The 18,840-nt window shown below is 44.2% G+C and overlaps 1 protein-coding gene across 1 annotated transcript in view; it reads right to left on the bottom strand.

The window, feature by feature from the left end:
* C1H21orf58 (chromosome 1 C21orf58 homolog) overlaps positions 1-18,840 on the bottom strand; it is a 73,933-nt gene that overhangs the window by 20,804 nt on the left and 34,289 nt on the right. The window contains exons 3-4 of the mRNA XM_053267026.1: positions 9,407-9,459; positions 3,055-3,112 (exon numbers count right to left, since the gene is read on the bottom strand). Coding sequence (XP_053123001.1) covers positions 3,055-3,112; positions 9,407-9,459 — 111 coding nt within the window. The remainder of the gene's footprint in view (positions 1-3,054; positions 3,113-9,406; positions 9,460-18,840) is intronic.

Genomic DNA, 18,840 nt, shown 5'->3' with positions numbered 1-18,840 from the left:
CATACTGGGATGACTATAGATCAATGGCATGGCTAACACAATTCTAAGGGGGCTCAGCCTCATGTTAACACATCACAGAATCAGGCTAAACTATCAGGGAAAACTAGGGAAAACGGCGCCCGGGGCAAGCACTGAAATGGCGCCCCCCGCCCCCCCCACATACGACATTATACTTAGGTTTTTCCTCACAAGCGCCCTCTGCCACCGCCAATTCTCGGGCGGCGCGGAAGGGACCTCTCGTGGGGGAGGGGGCGCCGACGTGCTCCCTTGACTGCTGCAGCACTGCTGCACTGAGCAGGAAACATTTGTATTAACAAAATTTTTTTAAAAAAATTAAAAAAAATTTTTTGTCATGGCGGCGCCCCCCACGTGACCAGAAAAGATGGTGCCTGGGGCACGTGCCCCCCTGCCCCCCCTATAGTTACGCCTCTGTAAACTATTCCTTCTTCAGAATCAGAGCACAGGAACAAATGGGCAGTTTTCACAATGGAGGGAAGTGAAAAGTGGGGTCTTCCATGGATCTTTATTGGGACCAGTACTCTTTAACTTGTTAATAAATGATCTAGAAGTTGGAGTAACTAGTGAACTGGCCAAATTTGCAGACGACAACAAATTATATAGGGTAGTGAAACCCAGAACAGATTATGAGGAGCCCCAGAAGGATCTCTCCAAATTGGGTGAGTGGGCAACAAAATGGCAAATGCAATTCAGTTTAAGCAAGTGTAAAGTGATGCATATTGGGGCTGTGAGTGACTGACCAGGAGAGGGATCTTGGGGTCATGGTGGAGAGGTTATTGGAAGGGTTGACTCAGTGTGCGGCAGCTGTGAAAAAGATCAGTTCTATGCTGGGGATAATTACTGTAGGAAGGGGATTGAAAATAAAAATGCAACTATTATAATGTCCTTATACAAATCTATGTATGTATGATGTGGCCACATTTGGAGTACTGCATACAGTTCTGGTCACCGTATCTTGAGAAGGACATTGTAGAACTAGAGAAAGTGCAGAACAGAGCAACAAAGATGACCTTCTTTATGAGGCAAGGCTACAGCATCTGGGGCTTTTTAGTTTGAAAAAGACGTGACTACAGGGAGACATGATAGGTATATAAAAATTACGCATGGAGTAGAAAGAGTGGACAGAGAAATTTCTCTCTCTCTCTCTCAGTACTAGAACCAGGGCTCATCCCATGAAACTTGAAGGCCAAGAAATTTAGGACCAGCAAAAGGAAGTAGTTTTTCCACATAGCACATAATTAATCTATGGAATTCTCTGGCATGGGATGTGGTGATAACCACCAGCTTAGATGGCTTTAAGAGAAGCTTAGACAAATTAATTGAGAACAGGTCTATCAATGACTCTAGGCCACCTCCAGCCTCAGAGGCAATATGCCTTTCAATACCAGTTGCAGGGGAGCAAGAACAGGAGAGAAGGCATGCCCTCACCTCTTGCTTTGGGCCACTGTGTGCAACAGGATGCTGGGCTAGATAGGCCTTGGGCCTGATCCAGGAGGGGTTATGCTCTTCAGCAAACATGTAGTTTCTCTGGTCCAGTGTCATAATAATAAGTTATAAAACATACAATTCTAGAAATGTGGGAAATGTCTGTTTCAACACAAACTTCCTTCAGCAACTAAAGTGGTGCTGTGAAGTGAGGCACTATTGTCCTTGCATGGCACCTTGCCACACGAAATGCTCAATCACATCCCCCCTTACCCCACTGCCCTTGCTGTTGCTGCTGCTAAAGCTTCCTCCAGGAGGCTTTACAGACAGGGCTTTTATTTTGAATCCACTCCAGATTGGAGTGTGCCAGTACACATATTAGCTGGATTTACCCCAAAGTCCCTGTGGGCTGTCAGGGACCAGGACAGACAGGAATTTGTTTCCCCCCGAATGGTGGCTGTGCATTCTGGCTTAGCCCAAAGTATGTCGGGCTTTTAAAAATCCTTTAGTTTCAGAGGCTTTGGGGTGGGGCGATGGGGCTTCTGTTATGCCCCACAGTTTCTCTGTTATGTGTGGGGTGGTCATGCCAGAAAATTGGCGTTTTTCAAAACTCAGTGAAGGGGAGTTTGACAGCTGTTTGAGTTATGGTCTGCTCCAAGTGATTTGCAATTGAAAGTGCTGGGTGTGTGTGTGGGTGGGTGGGGGAGAAATTTCTGAGTTAAACACAAGCACAAACTTTAAAATGTTCCTATGTTTTACATAGGCTTTAGATATGTAGAATGGTTGTAACCTGAGCCCTTTTTTGTCTGAGCTGATTCCATTAGAGGTGGGGGAGGGGCATGAGGTGATGAAGGCAGTCACTCGCAAAGGCAAGGGTTAAGTGTCCTGCTGTTTGATCCAGCTGGCAACTCGTCATGCTATCCTTCCGCTCTTAGCTGTCAAACTAATATAAACACCAGAACATTCTCTTGCCTCTTGCCTCTGTGGTGTGATTTATGATTGGTTGGAGGAAAAACCTGGAGCAAGTAAGTGGGAACACACAGGAAAAAGATCTGCCAGGGATTGTGGGGAGGAGCTGACGGCAATGTGAACTGTCAATTTAATACCCTGAATTAAATATCTTGCGAATCTGCTACAAAGCAGATTGGCTCTTCAGATACCCTGCAGCATGAAGCCATGTGTGAATAACTCCTTGGTGCATCATCCTGACATCATCTTGTGCATCCCAGACAATGATGCGAGGCTGGGGTGGGGAAATGTATGCAAGCTTGTGTCCAATAATACTTGGCTACAAGTATAGTTATGACATACAGTGGGTCCAGCTAGATATTACAAGGATTAGAACAAAAGACAGGAGTGGTGACAGCTCTCTGGTTAACATTTAGACCTTAAGAGCAGATCCTCTGTTACAGGATCTAGATGAGCTGAACCTTGCAGCTTGTTTATTTCATACTAATCCCTTTGAAGTTTGTTCAGCACTGTTATTCTAATAGACGTTTGGTATAAGTTTGCCTCTTTGCACCAATATGTGGTTGGAGAAGCTCAGTCTTAATAATTGGGACAGTTTTCCCCACTTAGCTACCACGTTATAGAAGAAAGTTAGTTGCTTACTTGCTGCAGAGAAGGGAGATTCAAAGTCATCCAAGTTTTCATGTTCATTTTCTAGTTTCTGTGGATCAAAGTGGCATGAGAATTAAATAGAAAACCTGACAGTCTAGCTTTTACTTTCAACAAGTAATTAAAGAGCACACAGCACCTTAGAGGCCCAGTTCACACGTACACTTTAACCGTGGTCATAGCTGGCCGAGGTCATAACTGCACTACACCCTGACACATGAAACTGTGGTTACGGTCCGAAATCTAACTCCGTTTTGCCCTGCCAAACTCCAATTGGGATCTTTTGGTTTCTCAAAGCTTTGCCGCCAACAACTGTGGTTTTGCCATTAGCCCGACGGCTGACCCATCTATGACTGCTATTTTGCACCCCTTTCCAAGTCTCAGTCATAGAGGTGGTGGCGCAAACCCACCTGAGGATGTGGCTGCTCTATGCTTTTGGCACTTCTCACTGGCAGCTGCTCAGAAAAAAAGGCCACTCCTCTCCTGTCAGCTGCGCAGCTATGGAGTTGCCAGGCGACAGGGACGATGCCAGCCCCCATCCCAGATTGGCCAGCCGGTCAAAATGCACAGCCACTCATGGGCACCCCCCATTCCCACTCCATCCCTTGCTCCCCCCACCCAGCAAGCTGCAGGGCAAGGGATGACAGGACAAACACTCAGTGCTTCGTTCCCCAAGAAGGAAACAACAGTCATGTATGCCCGCAAGCAGAAACACTCCAAGTGGCAGCACAAGCAGGGCACCCCATCATGGTGCCAGGAAGGGGGGAGGATGGCTGGGGGTGGTGGAATAAAAGCAATTCTATTTTTTACACAGAAAGGGTACAGAAGCGGGGGCCCAACCCCTTCCCCTTTTTGAGGTTTGCGCCCCCAAAGGCTTGCTCATAATCCCAAAAGGCTTGCTTTTAGATTGTGAGCCCTTTGGGGACAAGGGCTCCATATTATGTATGTATGTATGCATTTATGTATTTATTATTTCTCTGTAAACTGCCCTGAGCCATTTTTGGAAGGGCAGTATAGAAATCAAATCAAATCAAATCAAATAAATAAATAAATAAATAAATCATCATCATCATCAGGGCCAGTCACTAAGGACAGTCTTGGGTCAACTGAGACCCTTCTTCAGGGATCCAGCCAACTGACCCAGGGCTCAGTGGCCAGGCATGACAGTGACAGGCTACGAGGACACCCCCAGACAGCTCATGAGATGGATCATCAGAGTGGAGAGGAAAGAAGCAAATTGCCTGGACAAATCTGCTTTGATGCCCTACAGGAAAACTTCCCCTTCTCCACCTGACACCTCCCATCAATCCCTGCACCTGCAGATCTGCATACAGTGAGAGGATGAACCTGGACCCAGGAGTTTTGCATGGGTTGAGTGGTCTGTACCCCTCAACCAACACCGCACACACACCAGGGCAAGGGGAAAGGGGGCATGTAGATGCCCTCTGGGTGCTTACAAGTCTGCAGGGGGGAAAAGTGTGGGGAGGTTTCAGGGGAATCTGTTATGTGCTGTTTTTTAAATACAAAGAAATGGTGGGGATGTGGGTCCCAGCCACTTCGGGGGGGAGGGTTATAATCCTGGCTTACTCATGAGCAAAGCCAGCAGGATCAGAATCTCTCCATGTTTTGGAGTCATAATTCCTCTGACAATGACGGATACCAAAGCCCACGCGGACTATGCTCACTCACGAGACTGTCAAGCCATAGGTGCTTTAAGTAGAGCTGTGTTGGGAAATGGTGGGCGGGGGGGTCCCAGAGACTGTTTTCCTGCTCCCAGGGATGGCAGCCAATGTGCCTGGAAAACCAGTCCCCTGGTTTTCATTCACACCTATGCACAGGTACACCATCACCAGTGGCCCCTGCAGTCGACCCAGCTGCCTTGGGGTCAGGGGGCAGAGGAAAGCGCTCTTCCCCACGATTCCTGCTTATATGTATACAGCACACTCACGGACTGGACCCCGGATCTTTAAAACCTGAGTGAATGTACTGTTCCGTTGGCCAACCCCACGGCTGTGCACACGGCCAGGCTATGGCACATGGAGTGTAGGGATGGGAAGTAGCCGGTTTTCTCTCTCTATTTTTCAACAAAGATAGCTGGAGTTATTGTACTGTACTATACCCAGTACTCAAAAAGCTCCTGAAGCAAGAAAGCAAAGCAGTGCTTGGCTGAGATCTATTTTGGTTTTGGCAATGTATTTTAAAAATACAAAATACCTGAGCAAATGTGTTTTTGATACAAAATACAAAAGTATTGAAAAATTCATATTTTAAATACTTGCATTTTAGATACTGCCCATCTCTGTGACACAGACAGTAGTGAAAGTGTATGGACAGATTGCTGATTCCCGCAAACATCCCACACACTTAAAATCTCTTGAATCAAAAAAGGAAGAATCACTTTAATTCTGCAATTACATTATACTTTGTTGGCTATTTTGTAACTTATTTGGTCCTAATAATGGCATTATCCAGCCAATGCTGATTTATTTATTTTTGGCCTAATTGACCAGCATGGCTGCAAACTGAACAATTCACTTTAAAGTTGTATTTTTCTGACCTTTCATTGCAAAATCATTGAATTATTTCCCTAAAGACACTTGTAAGTTCTATAGACAAAACAGCAAGGTGGCTTAATCTGTCTTGTCCATTGTAGTAGATAGTCTGCAGTACTGTATTTGATGAGTGCTAGCTTCTTGAAACTTTTCAGCTTCTACTACAATTGCTGGCAATGTGCAAAAAATCCATAGTGCTATGCACACTTTACTGAAAATTAGTTGCAATTTTCTGTAAATCTCATTTAATAAGGGGGGTGGGTACTTCATACTTTTTTCCAAATGTAGATTTGAAGCTATATTTTTTTAAGATGCAATATTTCACAGGGAAAGTTCTCAGAAATATCTGTAGGATACTTGTAACACAGACACAAACTTTCCCCAGCTCCTCAGACTCCAGTAGAACAGATTTTAGAACTGAATAGAACGCAAAACAAATGTTATTGGTTGCTTTGAAGCTGTGCACTAATTCACACAGAATGTTGTCCAAAGCTGCATCATAAAAGATTCTAGATAATTGTCAGAGATGATTCCTTAGCAGTGTTAACATGAAATTATTTCCACTTCTTGCCTCTTGTCTTTGGTAATTGTGGCAGAATTCCCATGCCTTCTCTAAAATACATGTTTCATGTAGAATTTTAGGCCACTGATATCTGCCATGCGCGTTACCTCTGATTCAAGAGAGATCCCTCTGGTTTTTAAAAACTTGTATATCATCAACACTTTAAAAAAAACACAAAAAACTTGTACCAGAAACTGAACAACAAAAGGCATGAAAATGAGATGAAATATCTTTTCAGTGCTTCTAGTAGTGATTAAGCTTCGTGTGTCAGCCTTAATTCAAGAGCACATTCCCTGTATGCACGAGGCACAGCCACCTGCTTTCCTTTGTGTGCCATGTCAGCTCATGGTCCTTGTAATATTCTTATTTGTCCCTCCCCTCTCTCCAATATGTACAAGGGGCTCTGGAACTTTTAGTTATTGAGAGAGCATATCACATCGGAAAGCATAAATCCTTTTTCTTCTACAAGTCTTAGAGTTAACCACATAAGCCAGCGTGGTGTAGTGGTTAGAGTGTTGGACTAGGACCGGGGAAACCCGAGTTCAAATCCCCATTCAGCCATGATACTAGCTGGGTGACTCTGGGCCAATCGCTTCTCTCTCAGCCTAACCTACTTCACAGGGTTGTTGTGAGAAGAAACACAAGTATGTAGTATACTTCTCTGGGCTCCTTGGAGGAAGAGCGGGATATAAATGTAATAATAATAATAATAATAATAATAATCCCATTCTCTCAACAGAAGGGCCCTGGGTTGGCTAGCAACTCATGATTCAGAATGGTTCTTGTTCTGCTTCTGACTGGCTCCAGCCAATCTCACAGTGGAGATCCTTATAGGTAGCACATAACTTCCCATAAATATCCTCAAGCATAACCTATCCAGCGTTGGGGTTATACTTGAGGATATTTATTATATCCTCAATACTTAAGAGGTTCCTCTTCTAGAATGGCAGCTTGGGCTGCCAACTCCTGTTCCCCAGGCCCCAGTAACATGTACGCTTTCCAGCACCGTTATGAGAGGGAATGGAGATACTTCCCAGAAAACCTCATCACAGAAGGAATGAGATTGGAACAGAAATAAAATGGTCAAGTGTTTCAGAGGGCCATTGAAGCCAAATGGCTCAAAGGTTAAAATGGGGAGATAAATGGCCAGCGGAGGGGAGTTTGTTGCTCCCACCACCAGCTCTTTCATTTCTGACTTTCCAATTCAAACTGCTTACACTAGATCATGAGGGTATAATGTATTCAACTGAAATCCTGACTGAAGAAATGTGTCTTCAGTTGTTTTCTAAAAGCCATCAGGGATGGAGCAGCTCTAATCTCAACACGAAGCGTGTCCCACAGCCCCAGGCTGCTGCTACAGAGAGAAGGCTTGGTTTTGAGTTGCCACCAGGAGTTTTTACAGACAGGGCTCCCGCCCCCTCCCCCCACCAAATCCACTCCTGATTGGAGTGTGCCAGTCCACATATTCACTGGATTTAACCTGACCTCCCTGCCGGCAGACAGGGCTTTGTTTTTCTCCGAAGGGAGGCTGTGGCTTAGCCCGAGATATATCTGAGGTAAAAAAAATCCTCTATTTCCAGCAGCTTTTGAAAAAAACTCTGGGGCTTTTGCTTTCTTGGAAGGTGTTGATGGAGGTAAGGATGGCTATGTGAATGGTCCATCTAATCCTTCGAATTAAAATGCTCTTCAGATACCCTGAGGCAGAACCATGTGAGAAAGTCCTCCACGGCATTTTCCAGATTACACCCTAGAACAGCAGTAAAATGCTTCAGCTTGGCAGGCATATTGAAAACAACCCCCAGAATCTCAAACTCCTACAATGGGAATATACAGCTTTTTTTTTTTGCAACGGACTTGCAATGTTGTAGCACTAAATCGCAAAGATAAAATCTGAAGTAAGGCACCGGAAATGTGAACGGCACCTTGCTGTCAGCACAGGGACTGCGGTGTCACAACACAGCAAGTACAGACTCTGGTGATCTGTAGTGACCTGTGGTAAGGGTTAATCTGGAAAGCACCCAGGCGAATTGGCAACACCTTCAAATGAACCTCCTTTGACCATCTTAATCAGTGGTGGGGTGCATAATGAAGAAGGCATTCTCTTAAATTCATGGGTCCAAGCCATTAAGGGCTTTAAAGGTAGTAACCAGCATTTTGTATTTTGCCCAGAAGCCTATAGGCTGCATGTACACCTCTTTCAGAACAGGAGTAATATCAGGGCATCCCAGAGACCAATCTAGCAGCAGCATTCTGTACCAATTGCAGTTTATTTTACTTATTGTTTAATTTATATGCCACCTTTCATTAAAATAATCCCAAGGCAATTTACAGTACAGTTAAAGTGCTCCATTAAAAGTACAAATATTAAATTGAAGTATAAAAATACAGCACTACATCTCTCTTTTAAAAGTTTAAAAATCTATATAGAACAGTAACACAGAGCAGCAATGGCAAAAAACAGTTCTCTCACAGAAGCCTGGGTGAAGAGCCACATTTTTACGAGTTGGGCCTTCCTCCACATGTGTGCGGAGGAAGGCGGCTGGAAGAAGTTCTCTTTCATTGCCCTCATCCCGCTGCTCCTCAAATTTTGCCGCCATAGACCAGTGCCTACTTTGCCTCTCCGTTAATCCACCACTGGCTGCGACGTGCACAAGGCACGGGTAACTGTGGCCAGATCTGCCTCGTTGAGAATTTGGCTTCTTCCAGACTATGTACAAAGGCAACCCAAGGTAGAGTGCATTGCAGTAGTCAAGCCTGGAGGTTACTGGCTGAATGTATGTGCGTGTGTGTGTGCGTGTGTGTGTGTGTGTGTATATATATATATATATATATATATATATATATATATATATATATTTCCCCCCCCACCCGTCATCCAAAAATCTTTGGTTTAAATTGAGAGTCAAGATGCTTTCAATTTTCACTCATGCTCTAAAAAGCATGGAAATTACAAGTTAAGATACTAATCTTAACTTCTGTACCATATAAGCTATGAAGACTTTATACAGTCTTATATTGTGCTGCTTTAGAAATGAGGCTTCATGCACCCACACCTTTACACACATGAATAGAACCCAGCCTTACTGGCAGATACACACCATGCCCTTACAGCTATTGTAAAGCCCCAGTCCCACTTCATATATCTTTCTGAGATATTGCTTTCCCTACTACCAATTTAATGCTACTGTGCAAAACCAACAGTGAAGGAAGTTGACGAACAAAATAATCTTACCTTCTCAAGGAGTTTGAGTTTCAGCCGGGTCACGTGATCAGCCACAGCAGAGTCTGTCATTGTGAAAAAATACCAAGGCAACAGGCTGATTAAGAGTCAAGTTATTTGTAATGTGTTGCCTCTTTCTTCCTTTAGAATCTTTGTCCATGTTTTCCATAAAGTCTCCCCATGGTGACGGAGTCAGACTGAAATTATGAGGGGAAACAATCCTTTCATGCCCAGACTTCTTCACTGTGCCTTCTGTGCTGTGCACTCAATATATGGTTACTAAGATATTGGTCTGCTTGAGCAATAGCAGTATTTCCTCAATGGTTGCTGCCTTTCCTTCTACAAGTTCACTAAGCCCAGCCCTGCAGGTTGCTAACGTGCTGCTTGAATCAATCTGTCAAGCCTAGATAACACAGTTGCTATGTTTGCATTGTCTACAATCGAAACAAAGCTCATCTCCAAGTGTAGCCACTTACCTGTTTCCTACAGAGTTTGGTCACCTCAGAGGTGATCACATTGCAGTTTTGTTAAGACTATTCCCGATTCTGTAAAATCAAGTGAGAGTCTTCAAACCCGTATTTAACCATCAAACCACGCTTTAAGATATCTTACTTAAGGCAAGGAAGCCCACTGAGAAATCTCCATAGAACATGGAGGAAAATTTATCAGGTTTTTCAGAACCACTGGATTTCTTTTTAAGAGTGTTGCCAGATTTTCCTCTCTCACACCATGTTTCCCTTCATATTAAAATTCCAATATTACAAATATTGTACACATTGATTGTAACAAATTGAATACAAGACTACATGAGGCTTCAGCAGATTGTCTTAAGGAAGCTGTTTCCATTGCTGAAACAATAGTTTAATATTTCTGAAAATATAGTAGCAAAAGGATTCACAGAACAGTTAACATATAGTAAAGGATATGTTTTCAGACCAGAGGTTTAAGTGTGCCTTCAGATCAATAGAATTCAAAAGATAAATAGAGCACACATTTTCAGAGGCACAGTGTGCTAGTCTGCTGCAGCAAACAGTCTTGTGGCACCATAAAGATTAACAAATATATTGAAGCATAAGTTTGAATGGACTAGAGTCCACTTCATACGATGCATGAAGTGAAATCCTCAGTAGACAAGTATATTATACAGATGCAGAAATGCCTGTATAGCTAATGTGCCAAGTATAAGTGTTCTGCCACGTTACACTTAACATTCTATTGGTCATAAGATCAAAGCTGTTCCTCCAATCTGTCTGAAACTTAGCATGAGGCAACTAGGTGACAAGTGCTAGCACCTCCCCTGACACAGTGATAATTTGTTGTGAAAATAAAAGATTTGTGATGTACAGAAGTTTGAAAAATGATCCCCAAAAATGGATTTTCATGTTGTCAACCCATTTTTAAACTTACATACCTTTATTTTTTTCTTGTTCCTTTAAACGACTTCACATTCATGTCAACAACAGCATGTGTACTTTTGGGGGGGGGGGGATTATTCTGTATTTCCAAAGTTGGTAGGCTTTGAAATCCCCATTATAACAGACTAGGGGCATTCATTCATTCATTCGATTTCTATACCGCCCTTCCAAAATTGGCTCAGGGTGGTTTACACAGAGAAATAATAAATAAAGATGGATCCCTGTCCCCAAAGGGCTCACAATCTAAAAAGAAACATAAGACAGACACCAGCAACAGTCACTGGAGGTACTGTGCTGGGGTTGGATAAGGCCAGTTACTCTCCCCCTGCTAAAAGAGAATCACCACGTTAAAAGGTGCCTCTTTGCCAGTTAACACTCATTACAGTGCATGCTAAAAGTGTGACTTGATAATTCTATGCCAGATTGTTGTCCCTCCAAAAAAAAAAAAAAAAAAAGGCAACTGCCTGGCTGACTGAAAGCAGAGGAGGCAGTCTGTGTTAATAATTATTTTGGTTTTAAAATCAAAACCATTCATCCAACCCTCCTGAAATGTGGCATAGAATAACTATGTGACAAGCACTTCCAGCTTCCCAAATTGAATGCATAACCATTGAGAAATGACAGAAGCAGGCATTTGAAAACTTACCCTGAAAAAGCAGGAAAGAAGAAAGCAATCTAATCCAACTAAAGCCTTGCTCTAAGAAGCAGGGCCATGAACTCCTATTTCATTTCTGACCCATACCTATGAAAGGTTAAGAGGGGGAATGGCATTGCAAGTCGCTTGTAATTACCATAATAATGTCTGTGAAAATGTTCTACTCCCACTCATCAATAAGTCTGTGTGTATTTTTTATTTATTTTATAATTAGTCTGAGCTCCTAGTTGCAAACTTATGATAGAGTGAAGTATTTTGCAGGGTAATTTAAACATTTTCTGGATTGTTTGATCCTAGAATCTGGTATGGAAAGGAATGCTTCCTTCCCCACTGCTAGTTTAGCCAGTTTCCCTATTCAGATCAATCTTTATTATAGTCCTAGACCAGCACAAGGCATAAGCCCATTTAAAAATATGGTAAGATGCATGAGAGGCATAGCAGCAACCCTGTAAATAGTACAACTATAGCACTGTAGAAATATAAAGGCTGAGAGAGCTTTAAAAACATGTTACAGAGGCAGTGGAGGCATAAAAGGCATTGGTAATGTGGCTACGAACAGCAAATACTAGGATATGAAGCTATAAAACTGTAGAAGTATAAAATTTATATAAACTATCTTCTTTACATATAATTCATTAAGGCATACCCATGGTTAATCCCATGTGTGGCAGCTCTCGTGAGAGTTCAGAGAGCTGCCAGATAGCGACGGGGACAGGTGGAAGAAAATGGTGGCCACTGCCACCATCTGGCCAGTGGGCCAGGGAGACAGCAGCAGTGGCAGGCAAACGATGGCACCGGTGGGCGCGAGGAAAAGGCGGCCAGTGAAGGCAGCCAGAGAAGGTGGGGTTGGGCAGGAGAAAATGGTAGTGGTGATGGGGAGGGCGGGCAGGGGAGAAAACAGCAGCAGGAAGAACTAGAAAGCACTGGCCAGGCTGGCCAGCAAGGGAAAACGCTGCTGGTGGGCGGTGAGGGAGAGTGCCGGCCAGAGGAAAGCACTGGCCAAGCCGGCCAGTGAGGGAAAGCAGACTGGGAGAGGGAGAATGGACAGGGGCTGAAGCGGGAAGGAGGAGAGATAAGGAGCACTAGGGGTGCAGATGCTCTGCCTGTGCCAGATCAGCTAGTTATATTAATAAAACAGTCAATGTGACCTGCAAATAATGCAGTTATGTAATTGTAGAAATACAAAGGCTGTACAATCTTTAAAAAAACATTTCCCTATTCTAGACTAGTTCCACCCCAGCTCTACTCACTGGTTTCAGGCAAGAGTGTTTTCCAGCCCTACCCGGGAGTTATTCGCACATGGCTTCATGCTGCGGTGTAAATGTTGAGTGAAGCTACTTCAAATCACACTCACGGCATTGAGGGAAGCAGCCCCTCCCCTCTGCTCTCGGGTTTTATTTTGATGCAAGTTCACATGTTTTCCTTCTAGCCAATGGGGGTGGGGGTGGGGGAGAGAAGAGAGAGTACTGAAGATCTAAATCTGCATTTGTAAAGAGAGTATCCTTCTTATCATGCTAAAGATTCTACATCAGTGCCTCTCCCAACTTGCTCCGGTGTTTTCAGAAAAAGTAGCTTAAAACCAGCATTTTAAAAACCCAGAAATACTCCGAGATAAGCTAGAATTTGCAAGACAAAGCCTGCAAGACAAAGTGTGGAGTGGGTCCAAGGATCTTGAAGGGATTTCGGGGTAAGTTGGCTGGTGTGTGAACACACACACTTTTCTGAAAGAGATTCGGGGTAGAAGCCCTGTCTGTAAAGCCTCCTGTCGATGCTGGGACCTTCTGCATTCAAAGCAGATGCTATGCCCCCCATCCCCCAAAAGCAGAGCATGTACAAAGCTACCTTATACCGAGTTAGACCACTGGTCCATCTAGCAGTGTTGTCTATAGTGACTGGTAGCCGTTCTCCAGGGTTTCAGACAGGTCTTTCCTAGCCCTGACTGGAGATACCAGAGATTAAACCTGGGACCCTCTGCAGGCCAACAGGTATTCTAGGGTGGGGCAGGCAGGGCACATGCCCCGGGCGCCACTTGAAGGGGCGCCATTTTTATTTTTATTTTTTTAAAAATGGCCACCAAAAACAAAATGGCCACCGTGCATGCTCAAATGGCCTCTGTGAGGCCCTAGGCCATGCCAGGCCTTGCAGAGGCCATTTGAGCATCCGTGGTGGCCATTTTGTTTTCAGCAGCCATTTAATATATATATATTTAAAAATGGCCACCACACATGCTCAAATGGTCCCTGAGAGGCCCTAGAGGCCAGAGGGGGGAGGGGGAACCTTTGCAGACCCCCCCATGGCCTTTAGGAAGCCCCCCAAAGGGGCTACAGGTAATTTTTTTTAAAAAAAATTAATATATGTCACTGTACACATATTCAGATTGACACTATGTACAGAGAATCAGGGCTTGTGAATACTGAGCTGAAGCTTATGAGTTAGGATTGTATTTATTTGCTCTTACTTTGCTTCTTGTGATAAGTGAGTTAAATGTGATGTCTTAATAATATGGCTATTAATGGAGAGTTTATCTTTGAATCAGTGTGAAATCCTTAGTATTAAGGCCCTCTGGGAGTTTCTTGCTCTCTTTCTCTCATTTTAACTGTCTGAAATACTACAATATATTCCAAGCAAGTTTACTCTGCATATCCTTTAATTATTTTCAGAGTATCTGGGAAAAGTCAAATTTTCCATTTATTTTTAAAACTTATGTAATAGTGATGCTATAGTGCATAGTAGAGAATTAGACAGGCACTTCTATTTAGTTTCCCAAGTACACCTCCACATAGTATTTGGGTATTTCATGAGCCCCATCATACTGAAATTTGTAGTTTTCCAGCATTTTTTGGTCTGGCTACATCCACTGCTAAATAGTTTTTGAAATATTAAAAGATTTATTAGTTTGACTTTTTTTTTCCAGCCGATATTATGGTAAAGTTATCTGAAAGCTGGGTGTCAGATGTTTGGACAGGGGGCACAATTTCAGTGCTTGCCCTAGGCACTATTGTCCCTAGATACGCCTCTGCATGCTGTGGTGGGCATCCAGGGAACAACGGAGTCTAGGATTGATAAGGGGAAAGTACCTTCAGGGATTGTGCAGGGCAGGAAGCTAGAGAAACAATCAGCAGCAGTAACAGCAGAAAGCCGTGCAGGCCCAGTAATGCAATGAAACGAAGTTGCAGGAACATTCACAAGCTTTGCAGGCTCACACTCTTAGCTGGTTCAAAATCTCATTGGCAACTGTTATAGCTGCTTCCCCCACAAACACAAAGTTATCTTGTATAGATTTAACTAAGAGTTTATTCAGCAACAACTCCATTTTCTCCTCCTCCTTTCCCTTTCTGATTCCACCTGACACACAGGCGTGGGGGGGGGGGTTAATACCAATACCAATTGGGTGTACCAATCAGAAGGCAGAGCAAAGAGATACCAGAAATGGGGGCGGGAGACAAAGAGTGAGACCCCTGCTTACTATCTGTATTCCTAATGTTGCTAGTGGGAACTAGCACAAAAGGTGCAAACAGACGATGCAACTGGAGCTGCAACTCCAACAAAAGCAGATGTCACTAGCCCTCTTCAGACTTTATGAATCATAACTGAGCACTGCTCATGAGTGGGGAAGCAGGGAGGATGTTCTGCCTCCTGCTGTCCAGGGATGTGCACGGACCGGTTCGGAGGCCATGTTGGAGGCCTCGGAACCGGTTCGGAACCGGACCGGTCCGGCAGTCCAGCACTGAGGGGAGGTTTACCTTTAAAGGTGGGGGGGCAGAACTCCCCCCCCCGCTCTTCCCCCTCCGGCGCTGCATTTTAGATTGAAGTTTGGGGGGCGGCAGCATTCCTCCCTGCCGCCCCTGCCCCCGTCGTTGCCCGGAAGTCGCAGAAATACAAGCACGCATGCGCCCGTCGCGGGGTGCGCCTGTCACCGCCATGCGCGCACTGCATACGTCGCACGCACGCTGCGTATGACATATGCGGCGCGTGCGCGCATGGCAGTGACAGGCGCATGCGTGCTTGTATTTCTGCAATTTCCAGGCAATGACGGGGGCAGGGCAGCAGGGAGGAACGCTGCCGCCCCAAAAACTTCAATCTAAAATGCAGTGCCGGAGGGGGAAGAGCGGCGGGAGGGGTAAGTTCTACCCCCCGCCCTTAAAGGTAGACCCCCCCTCAGTGCCAGACCGCGCTGCAGTGGTACTGTGCACACCACTACTGCTGTCACTCATCCTCCCTGCACGCAACAACCATGCTTACAGCACTGTTTGGAGGGGGACAGTGCCATAAACATGATGACTGGTGATCATCATGCTTACCTGTGGCACCTGTTGGAAGTGAAGGACTTTGCACTGTCTCTTGTCTCAGTGACATAGGAGGGCAGACTAGTGAGTCAAAGGGCTAGAGGGTCAAGACATTGATCATCCCTTCTCTACTGCTCTGACACTGTCCCTTTGGAATGTAGATTGCTCCTCTTAGGGACTAACTTCCTTCCTTCCTGTTTTGCACTTCCTCCTTCCCTTCTCTTCCTGTTCCTTCTGCCTTGCAACATGCAAGCTCCTCTCCCCTGCACCATGTGTGCAGAGATGCAGAATCCATCTGCATCCAGCTAGCTAGCTAGATTAGAGATCCTAACTCCTCACTTTCCTATCTAGAATGGAGTTCTTTAATAAATGCCATATATTTTGATTTGTAACTATGAACTGGCTCCAAGTTACTTTACTCTCAGCATACACGCATGCCTAACCAAATTCTGCTGTGTTGTGCCTCTGTGCACTCTGCTATAATGAAAAAGGGATTCTCTTACCAGAGAGAATTCCCAACAGCACCCAGGTTGCCAGCAGCCTCCTCTTCTTTCCTCGGGCATATTTCAAGCTTTTCAAGGAATGTGAGGACAGTTACTTCTTGCAAAAGATCACAAGGGTCAGATTGGAGAAAGCCGCAGCTGGTGGGCTTTCTCCTTAGCCAGTGGGCTTTCTCCTGCATATTTCTCCTGTGCATTTGCTTAAAATAATGTATTCAGGTTGAAGGTTTTTGGATTTTTATACACACACACACACACACACACACACACACACACACACACACACACAGAGTTGATAAGTTTCTTAACAGGGGCTGACATCCTGACTAGCACTGTGCTCATGCAGGAGTGCCAGGATTAACTCTTTGCCTAGTTAACCCCTGCTAACTAGGCAAAGAGGCACTTTTTAAACATGGTGATTCTCTTTATTTAGCAGGGGGAGAGCAACTAGCCCTAACGACCCACAGCACAGTATCCCTCCAGTGACTGTTGCTGGTGTCTATCTTATATTTCTTTTTAGATACAGGGATCCATCTTGTTTGTTTGTTTGTTTGTTTGTTATTACTCTATGTAAACCACTTTGAACACTTTTGTTAAAAAATGGTATATAAATATTTGTTGAAATCTGAAGATCCAGAGTACCACTGTGTCATTTTGTGCATGGGGGAAGCAGCAGTATTTGACAATCACCCCTACCTTATGAAGCCCCTTGTGCATCAGAAAAATATGTTCCAAAGGGCTGTTAAACCCTCAGGGACATCTTTTTGGGACACACAGTGGGCTTCAGAGGGAAGGGGAAGTCAAAATGTTCATTTTGACTGTCATTGGACAGTCTCCCACGCGTGCAATGGAGCAGCAGCAGTCTGGATGCTGACATGGATTCACATGTGCCTTGTCAGCATTGGTATCAACCAGTGTCTTTATGCCACCTTTATGCATTATATATTTTGTAAACATTCCTATGGCAAAATACATGTGTTGCTACATTGTATTCACGACAGAATCATGCCGTCTTCTCCATAACTGGCCATTGATAGCCCCTGATATAGTTTGATTGATTGGTCAGTCAATAAAAGAGATTACAAAAACAGCAAAAAATGCTAGTGCTGTTTCCTTTTAAGGAAATTGAAGTGTGCTCCTTGGACTGCCATGTAAGCATACTTGGAATCAGTGTCCTTGAAAGCATATTATGTGTACAAATAAGCCCTATTCACAAGTTACGTTCAATGCACAAATAACGGTGCACTTCATATCTGTAGTCTGTGTTTGAGGGGCCTGTACTCAGGTCCACCTTTTAAATGAATCCATGTACAAGCATTCACAGAAAAATGTGTACATGTGTAGCATCTGTAACATCTGAACATAATCTAACATCTGAATAGGGCTACAGATATAAATAAAACCAGAATTTATCTGATGGCATTTTCAGCTCAGTATAGAAAGGGGTGCTTACACATGCATTGTAGAATGTGGAGCTGGTTTTATCACCTTTTTGAGACAGAGGAAGCTACTTATGGATGTGGATTTTAAAACATCAGCACGTGTGGTACAAGAAGTCCATATAGAGTTTTGTGACCCCTTCTTTGCATTCGTGCACCTTTTGGAAGTTTGGAACTCATGAAGCTATAAAACGAAGGGATTATTGAAAGACTAGTTGGGTGCTTTTAGATATTATGGATTAGCCCACATGAAATATTAACATAATGGGTATTATTGGTTATTTTAATGTGTATGTATATGTGAATTTTGATGATTTTAAGGATTTATGTATTGATTTGAGTATATACAGTATGTAGGTAATTCTAAAACAGTATATATTAAATATCCAGCAACTTTCATCCTTTGGTATGTTTTGAGAAAAATCCTTACAATATTAGGTTGCAGTTGAATGTGTCCCTTTAATGTCTTTTTACAGATTTATTTAATATTGCATACAGCAAAGGTTTTGTGTGGGTGGGTTCTTGTGGTGCAATATAGAGTTTCTATTGGACTCACCTAGGTCCTTCTTTTTGTTGCCATTCTTTCACCTGAAACATGTCCTTTATTTTTATTTATTTTTTGGTGGGGGGGGACTCTTTAAAAAGTTGAAACACTTCTGTGGAGAGGGGTGGGAAAGTTGGCCTCATGACTGTAAACTATGAGAGCAGGTCTGCCCTTCCCCGTGCCAGGGATGCACCTGGGCAATTGGGGTGCCTCCAGCAGCCACCCTGCGCCCGCCACGCCTCTGTTTTTTGTTTTTTTGTTTTTGCGTAATTCAAGCCACCATGGCATGTGTGTGGCTGAGGGGTGGGCCGGGGGATGAGCTGCATCCCACCCCACCACCCCCGGTGGTGGTGACCAGAGTGACCACTCGGCCTGTCCATTCGGTCCAGAGGTTCTTGTTTACTGTGAGGTGCTACAGCGCACCGGTGCAGTTAAAATAGAACAAGCCCATGATGCCACGTGCTGGAGCGCCTCGCAGTTATCAAGAGCCACTGGGCTGAATAGACAAGCCCAGCGGTCACTTCGGACAACACTGGGGGAGCAGGTAGGCAAGTCTTGCTAAGCTCACTCCCCAGCTGCCACTCCTTGCTTAAATTATACAAAACAA

The sequence above is a fragment of the Hemicordylus capensis genome, chromosome 1 (genome assembly GCF_027244095.1).
Source record: "Hemicordylus capensis ecotype Gifberg chromosome 1, rHemCap1.1.pri, whole genome shotgun sequence".
In the NCBI taxonomy this organism is placed as follows: domain Eukaryota; kingdom Metazoa; phylum Chordata; class Lepidosauria; order Squamata; family Cordylidae; genus Hemicordylus; species Hemicordylus capensis.
The sequence above is the reverse complement of the archived record's forward strand: the minus strand, read 5'-3'. Positions and strand labels throughout refer to the sequence as shown.